The sequence below is a fragment of the Microchirus variegatus genome (assembly GCF_963457635.1).
Source record: "Microchirus variegatus genome assembly, chromosome: 21".
Lineage (NCBI taxonomy): Eukaryota > Metazoa > Chordata > Actinopteri > Pleuronectiformes > Soleidae > Microchirus > Microchirus variegatus.
In genome coordinates this window covers 16,190,842-16,199,692 of record NC_139822.1, presented here as the reverse complement: position 1 = coordinate 16,199,692, position 8,851 = coordinate 16,190,842, and the positions used below count along the sequence as shown (strand labels likewise).

General features: G+C 45.5%; 1 protein-coding gene across 1 annotated transcript; it reads right to left on the bottom strand.

The window, feature by feature from the left end:
- Positions 1–4,944: 4,944 nt before the first annotated feature.
- On the bottom strand, positions 4,945–8,536 carry zbtb42 (zinc finger and BTB domain containing 42). The gene is made up of 2 exons (XM_083907979.1): positions 8,342–8,536; positions 4,945–7,251 (listed from the first exon to the last, which is right to left on the bottom strand). The coding sequence occupies exon 2, from the start codon at positions 7,235–7,237 to the stop codon at positions 5,666–5,668; it is 1,572 nt and encodes a 523-aa protein (XP_083764105.1). The 5' UTR covers positions 7,238–7,251; positions 8,342–8,536; the 3' UTR covers positions 4,945–5,665.
- Positions 8,537–8,851: the final 315 nt, after the last annotated feature.

Here is an 8,851-nt window from a genome sequence, read left to right as displayed (position 1 = left end):
AGGCTATTTCTGAATGATCTTGGGGAGGACATTGTTGTCTTTATGTCGCCGCTGCCTGGCCAGCGCCGCTGTGTCGTCTGTTTGTGCATAAAGTACGTGTGCAGCGGGGGGGGGGGGGGGAGAAACCCGGGGGTCCAGACAATAGAACTACTACCCACGCACACAATAGAGCGGCGAGAGTTTTGGGGCCATGGTTTTGGGGGAGCGTTGGGGGAGAGATGGGGGGGCAGGGGGCAGTTGGATGCGGCCCATGTCTATATATTGGCGGGGGGGGGGGGGGGGGAGTGCAGGGCGGTGGGAACCCAAGCACATCCCCATTGGGATCACGTCACAGAGCAGCTGGATTTCTTTCATGGTGCAGCGGGGGAAATAATTAAAAGTTCTCCCCCACCATTGAAAGTGTCCAGTGAATTGGCGTTAAGTGGCGCTCGCACACTTGGTTTAAACCCCCCCCCCCCCGAATAATACAATTTGTGTCAACGCAAAGTTGACTTTTAGGTAATAATTACATTAGGGAGTGAGCTCGGCTTTGTTTATGCGCCGGGGTTTATCTCCTACAGAGTGTGTTGGCATCAGGTCAGGGGAACAATGGGAGCCCATCTTGAAATTGCTCCGTCCTTGAGCTCAGTTTATGGTTTCAGAGGGATAGGGCCTGCAAGACCAGCACTATCATCACATTCTGTTGTCTCTGTACACATTGCAGTGCTGCCCACACACACACATACACACACACACACTGGCTGCTGCTGCTGCTTAACAATCAAGAGAAACCTCACACTCGTGCAAATGAATGAAATCCACACGCAGAAAAAGAAAGTTGTTCCATTTTAATGTCTATGCATAATCTTAATAAGGACCTAAATCAAGATTGTCACATTTCCACAGCACACGCACACAAGCACACTCCGAAAGCGCAAACAAAGAAAATGCACGTACAGTTGTTGTCGTCGTTTTTTTTTTATAGATCAAAGTAAATTGCCTCAATTTCTAAGCAATGTCAACGTCTGCATAAAGATTGTCCTCTAATCTCTACACCTCTAACACTGAAGTTACTATAAAATATACCTTTTCTTATTAAAAAAATTATATTAAAATCTAATGGCACTTCTACAAATTCTATTTAAAAAAATTTCATTAGACATTTAGAAGCTTTTTTTCCTTCCTTTTTTTTCTGTTTCGTTTTCTTAAACCAAATTAAAATGGAGACATAGTCAAATGTTGCACAAGAAGCCGATGCAATAATAAATATTTCTCATCAATATACACAATTTCACAGTTGTATCCTGCAGAGGACAGAATTCCAGTAGCCATAAAGTCATTCTTTCTTTCTTTCTTTTTTTAGATCATACAGCACGAGTTCCACTTGTTTTCATCAAAGTCAACAATCCAAAGAAATCTCAGTGTTTCACATTCAACAGTGACAATAAACTAAGGAACGTAGTTAGTTCCCAGTAGCACTGGCTACTAAAACAGCCAAAAGAAGAACAGAAATGCTTGTCTTCAGTTCAAAGAAAACAGACAAAAATGGTCAAAATAAATCTCAATAAAAATCAGTGTAATCTCTTGCAAAAGCAGCAAAAATTGACAGTATTGACTGAAAATGTGGTAAAAAACAAAACAAAACAGAACAGCTGTGGATCGGTTCACGTCGCATCAGTGCTGCGACTTTTTAAACACCCGCAGTCGAGGGCAAAAAAAAGCACAATGTTTTTTTTTTTTGAAAAAAAAAAAGGCCGTCTCCAGATGCAACACCTTAACGTGTGTCTACAAGGCACATGCGGTGATCATCCTGGAGCTATAAATAAAGACAGCAAAGGATCAACGGAAGGGGAGAAAATAACGACAATAAAACGTCATTAGTTTGTTTCGTCTAAGAAAAAAAAACAAGGGATTTTTAACTTGCACCGAGTTAGAAATGGTTCCAGGTTGAAATAAACATCCATGTGAAATACGACCGTTGTTCTGATGACTAAACCCCCCCCCCCCCCCCCCACACCTCAGGTGTGTGACTTTGCTGAAAAGGACAGGTCATCTGCACCTCGCCTCACGTCTCTATAAATTTGTTCTAAATCTGGCACTTTTTGAAAAAAACAACCCCCCCTTGCTAACGCCGCTATGCTCCTGACATCTCTTCATGTACAGCAGGCCAGAATTCTGAGTTTTAAAGTCAGAATTATAAGCACAAAGTCAGAATTTCGAGTTTCAAAGTCAGAATTATGAGAATAAAGTCAGAATTCAGAATTTTAAAGTCAGAATCCTGAGTTTTGAAAAACAACCCTAGCGCCAACGCCGCTATGCTCTTGACATCTCTTCACGTAGAGCAGGGTTTCTTTTCGGACTTTTAAAGTCAGAATTGTGAGTTTTAAAGTCAGAATTCTGAGAATAAAGTCAGAATTCAGAGTTTTAAAGTCAGAATTATGAGTTTTGAAAAACAACCCTAGCGCTAATGCCGCTATGCTCTTGACATCTCTTCATGTACAGCAGGCCAGAATTCTGAGTTTTAAAAGCAGAATCATAAGAATAAAGTCAGAATTCTGAGTTTTAAAGTCAGAATTCTGAGTTTTAAAGTCAGAATTATAAGCACAAAGTCAGAATTTTGAGTTTCAAAGTCAGAATTATGAGAATAAAGTCAGAATTCAGAATTTTAAAGTCAGAATCCTGAGTTTTGAAAAACAAAAGCAGGGTTTCTTTTGTGAGTTTTAAAGTGTGAATTCTGAGGTTTAAAGTCAGAATTCTTAGTATTTAAGTCAGAATTCTTACTTTTGAAAAACAACCCTTGCGCTAACGCCGATATCCTCTTGACATCTCTTCATGTAGAGCAGGGTTTCCAACCCCTGGTCCCGAGGAGCCACTGTCCTGCATGTTTTAGAGGTTTTCCCTGTTCAAACACACCTGATTCAAATAGTCAGCTCATGAGGTGAAACAATGAATCGATTACTAAATTTGAAAGAAACAAAGTTTGAAGCTTTTTTCTTGATTGAAACAAGATTTTCGATTGTTTTAGCTTCTTAAATGTGAATATTTTCTTCGTTTCTTTGCTGCACATAACAAAGAAATCATTGAAACTCAAACGCTGATCAACGTTTTTTTTTTTAACATTTTACAGACCAAACGATGAAACTAAGCCTGACAATGACCCGTTTATTTGAATCAGGTGTGTTGGGAGCAGGGAAAACACCTAAAACATGCAGGACAATGGCTCCTCGGGGACCAGGAGCGAGAAACCCTGATGCGTAGGAAACGATGGGACGACTCTGGGCTCGTCTACGATGCCTACAAACATTTTACACCTGTCTTAAAAAAGTCTCCTCGCTCTCCCTTCGTACATTTCTCACATTCCGAGGGCTCCATTCAATACAGGAAAAGTGCAAAGAGAGACTTGTGCTGGCTTTTCTCCCCACGGCGAGAACAGGGATAACACAATGCTCCCTTGAGAAGAACTACCTGGTTCTCGGTGGCGGTGTTGGCGGGGCGGGGGGGCGGAGGGGGGATTTTTGGGGGGGACGACAACAATGCCCGTATTGTCTCGTTTCTATAGAATGTATGAACGGTGGCTGTGCTTGAGAACCGCTGTTCCCCTGTGGCAGAACAAGCAGTCGAGAGTGACGTTAAACCACTCTGGATTTGTAGTGAGGTGGAGTCCGATCAAGTCTTGAAAATGACAACAAAAAAAAAAAAACTGATAAATAGAATATATATATACATTAAATATACACTGTAAGAAATAGCAGCCTAGACAATAGTGATGAAACTAAATATGCATGCCAACGAAAAAACAAGTGCTTCTCTATGTTCCAATGTGACAAATCTTGAATACTCCATAGAGGTTTCTACACACGGTATATTAAAATACAATTACAGTAACTTGATTTGCACGGAGAGAAAAAAAACAACAACAAAACAAAACAGTTAATGAGTACCACTGCTTAGAGAAATAAGATCGACACCTAACGAGTAAATAAAACCCCCCCCTGAACCAAAGTCAAACTAATAAATAAATTCTGATCAAGTCTTCTCAGGACAGATTAGACATATATATATCGTGAGCTTTTTTTAACGCGCTCCTCGCGAAGAGAAACGCGGAGATGGAGCGGCGTCACCGAAGGCTTCGTCAGTAGTAACGTACAATAAGAAGACGTAAAGGGGGGAGAGAAAAGGACGAGAAAGAAAAGTCGGGGTTCAGAATGGCACAGCTTAACGTCCACCTGTCTCCTCCGCTCCCTTTTTACGCCATACCAGGAAATAACAAGGTCATTCACTGCTGTTTGCTTTAAACCCAAACGAGTTAAAGGCGCCATATGTTAAGAATGTGGCCATAAACGGTTACTACATTCAAATTTTTAAAAAAACGAGGTCTTTTGGGTTTCTTTTTTTTTCTGACGTAACTGGCAACCCGTGGTTGTTGCTCGGCAGCGGAGACTCTGCAATGATTGGTAGACGGCGGTAGGTGGCGCCACAAACATGATGTCAAAACATAAACATGATTTGCAGTCTGCAAAATATTTTTTTTAACACAAATATTTTGTCTGTACTGTTGTTGTTGGTGAGTTCAGTTTGTTATATGAACATTATTCCTGAGTCTCTGTGACATATTAGTACAATTTTACGCTTTAGATTTATTACATAATGTAACCTTTAACTGACTGAGCACGTTTTTTTTTACAGTGTAGACGATTACCTTTGTTATCACCTGGTATGTGGAGTGTTATTTATTTATTTAAGGCCAGAAAAGTCACTAATTTGACAAGAAGGCGTGGCAAAGTCAAAGTGTTGAGAACTTGATGAGGCACCAGTGTTACAGGCATCATAGTTTCCCGCCCCCCCCACACCCCCCCATACCACCTCTTCAGTCTACTTTTCTGCTGAAGTAGTAAATTGCCAGGCTGTTTTCGTCGATATGTGCGACTTCAAATTAGAGAATGAAATAAAGAAACATTGCGATCCGCCTAAACAACATAAAAACTTCATTTTCAACCAAACAAAAAAAATTCTAATAATCATACTTCCAGTAGTCAGACTTCATTACTTTTGCTGCCTTACGATTAAGGACTAAACAAATCCCAAATAAATAATAATAATAATAATAATGTAGGAGTTTTAAAAAGAAAATCACATATTGCTACTCACGGACGGTTCTGATCTTCCATGTGCACAAATTTCCACTTTGTCTAACGATTGTATTAACATATGTTAGCATTAGTCGTCGCTCATTGAACCCCTGGAGGCTATGAAACATTGGATGTTTTTTTTTCTTTTTCTCCTTCCAGCATATACTTCATCCTCAAATAAACTTGGTAAAAACAGATTGACACACACATACACACACACACAAACAAAAACAAACAGAACAGAAAACAAAACAAGTGCATGGTCTGATTTGTTCTCCTCGGATCCAGCTTGGATTTCACAGCACCTCGTGGTTTTAATGCGAAACAGCCTGTGCACCTCCAGCAGCAGCCGCCACACAACAACAGCTCCAGTCCTACAGCTGCTACGTCTTTAACTTTTGAGAAATGCCACATCGGGGGTAGAATCCAGAAGATATGTTTCCTGCAAACAGACGTGTGTGTGTGTAATGGAACAAACAAAACAAAAAAAGGTGAATTAATAGTACTCAGTGTATGCTTTGCTTTGTTTTTATGTCATGGCACCGGTGACGGCGGTTTTATCCAATGGACAGAGTCTTGACGAGGCCGCAGTGAAACTTCCTGATGTGGCGGTACAGGTCCCCGGACTGAGTGAAGCGCCGCTCGCACCACTTGCAGGCGTGCGGCTTCTCGCGCGTGTGCACCACGGCGTGCCGGCTCAAGTTGTGCGAGTACTGGAAGCTCTTGCCGCACTGGCCGCAGGTGAACGGCTTCTCGCCCGAGTGCGTGCGCTCGTGCCGCTTCAGCGTGTACATGCACGAGAAGGTCTTGTTGCACTGCCCGCACGTGGGCACCGAGCCGTCGGGCGACAACTTGGAGCGGGCGCCCTCCTTCTCGCGGAAGTGCGAGCTCAGGTGCAGCTGCAGCACGTGCGGGCTGGGGAAGACTTTGCTGCAGAGCGGGCACACGCACACCTGTTGCCCCGGCGGCAGGAGCACGCCGCTGGAGGTGGAGATGTCCGAGGAGGCCAGGTCGTCCTCCTCCTCCTCCTCGCTGTCCCCCAGCAGCCTGCCGGTGGCGCCCTCCCTCCCTCGGCAGGCCTCCCCCTCCTCGTCCATCAGGTCCTCCTCCTGGGAGAGCAGAGCGGCCGTGGAGCCGTTGTTGCCTGGGAAGAGGGCAGCGAACCCTGTCACCACCGAGCCCCTGGCACTATTCCCAAAGCGCTGGCTCTCGGGGCTCGTCGGCTCACTGTCCTCCTGCTCTGACAGCAAGTCGTGTTCCTCTTTAACAAGTGGCTCAATGCCCTGCTGCTGGCTGTCGAGGGCCAGCTGTCCCGCCACGTAGGAGGGGTGTAAGGGATCTCTGCTAGACAGAGGCTTGAAAGACAAATCCAGTGCACAGTCCATGTCATCTGAAGCCCGGGACCTCTGGGACAGTGATACGGTGGAACTACTGACATCAGCTTTTGTTTTTCCAGCTGTTTGGACGCAGGGCTCGGCCTCTGCTGACACATAATTGACACTTACAAGGTCCGGGGACCTGCCAGAGTGACCGTTCGCCTTCTGCCTGCTCCTTGTAGACCTCTCACAGTCTGTGACAGCCAGTCCGACTTCGCTGTTGTCCATGTCAAAGTCTTCTGCAGGGAGGGGCCTGTGCAGCCCCGGAGACTGTGTCTGGGGCTGTCGCCGGATGAGCTGCTTACTGTGCAGCTCCCCGTCTGAGGAATTCTCCCTGTCCAGGCAGCTGAGGCCAAAACCCTCACTCAGCTTTTCATCCAGGGAGGAAAGTTCCTTATCCTTAAGCTTGCCTTTGCACACTTTGACTATATCGTACATGTGGAGGTAGCTGGCCGCTGCCAGGACATCCTCCACTGGCAGAGTGCTGAATTCCAGCTTCCCCTCATACATAAATTCAAGCAGCAGACTGAAAGCAGGGGCTGTCACAATGTCACTGTTGAGATGCACAACGTCCCTTTTGTCTAGCTGGTCCCTGTAGAAGAGATGGAAGTACATGCTGCAGGAGGCCAGCACGGCTCTGTGCGCCTTGAATCGAGCCTCTCCGACGAGAACAGTGCAGTCACAGAGGAAACCTTGGTGACGCTGCTGACTCAGACACTGCAGCAACTGGCGGCTATGGTCCGGGAACTCCATTCTTCCTTCATAACCTGACGGAAAACAGGAAAAACAGGATGCTGGATGAGCAAAGTGGAGAGAGCAGAGAGAGAGAGAGAGAGAGAGAGGCGATCGCGCGTCACGAAATAAAAAAATAAAACAACTTCAGCCAACATTATTTGAAAAGTGTTAAAGAAAAAAAATCACTAACAACTTTATCCAAGTTGGGAACAAAACACCGACTGATGCAGGACTGCTGCTGCTGCTGCTCACCCACCCATCGCGTGTCCCGGTGTAAACGGATCCGCTGATCCGCGTAGAGTGCTCGCCTTTTTGGAAAGAAGTCCGCTTCGTGCGCGCTCCCTCCCCGCTCCAAAAATGTAGCCAAACGCTGTACGGGCGCACTGGTGCGTTTTCCGTGCGCAACACACACACACACACACACACAAACAGCAAGCAGCGGTGTTTACAGAACAAGCAGACTTAAGATATAGCAGCCTGTCCGCGGCTGGAGAGAGAGAGGGAGGGAGGCCGGCGTGAAGAAGGAGAGGAAGAGGTAGAGGAGGAGGAGGAGGAGGAAAAAAGACGGAGTGAGTAAACTGCTGCTCTGTTTGCTAATTACACTGCAAGCTGTGGAGTCAGCTGCTCTGACATCACCGCAATGGAAACGCTACCTCCAGCTGTGCTGCCCTTAATGCCATATGTTAACTCCGGTCCAAAAAAGACACCAAACACACACACGCGCACACACACACACACGGACCTGTCACTGGTAACACCAACGCGTCCGAATAAAGACATTTAAAAAGTCGACTTTTTACGCACGCAACTGTGTTGGATTAGTTAGACGCGCGTGTTTCAAGTTTGATGCTGTAAAACAATAATAATAATTATAAAAAAGAAAAAAAGTGTGTGTCGCTTACTGCGCGAGGAAAAAAAAAAGTGCGGGTGTAAAGGAGACAAGGAGCGGGTAAAGCGAGCTCCGTGTCCGTGTTGGGATCCTTTTAAACAGCGGAGGAACTCACTCACACACACACAGCAGCAGCAGCAGAAGAAGAAGAAGAAAAAAAAGCTGCGCTGAAACGAAGCGGCGACGCTAACACTTTAACTTTCGCTTCGCATCAAAGAAAACGCGACACTTACATTCACTTCCGCCCGTGATCGTCGTCCTTTTTTCCCCTCTCACTCTCTTTCTCTCTCCTCTCCGTGTCCGTGTCTCTCTTTACAAGCTCGGCGTTGTTTTCATGATGTGCGCTCCAGATGTTCGCTTCTCTCCTCGCCGTTTCTTGAGCCTCTCCAGTCCCGACCCTGGTGAACGCAGGCTGCACTCAGCGCTGCTGCTCTCTGCCTCTGTGTGTGTGTGTGTGTGGAGCAGGTTGATAACGGCCCAAGTCTCGCGATAACTCCGCCGCAGCCACAACTTCGGTCACTACTGCGTGAAGTAAGTCCCACAGCGAGAGGGGATGTGTGTGTGTGGCTGTAAAACACCTGTCCCTGTGACACGCGAGGCTGCTGTTACCCAACTTTAATCCACACTACTGCTTATTTTTAAACATCACAAGCATTTAAAATGTGTTATTGTCGCACTTTAACCCCTATTTAGACTCAAATCCAGCTTTTAAAATGTGATTCCAAATTTTTTTAGCAACTATG

Excerpts from the sequence above, each read along its gene's own strand:
- zbtb42 (XM_083907979.1), bottom strand. The coding sequence starts at position 7,237 with ATGGAGTTCCCGGACCATAGCCGCCAGTTGCTGCAGTGTCTGAGTCAG.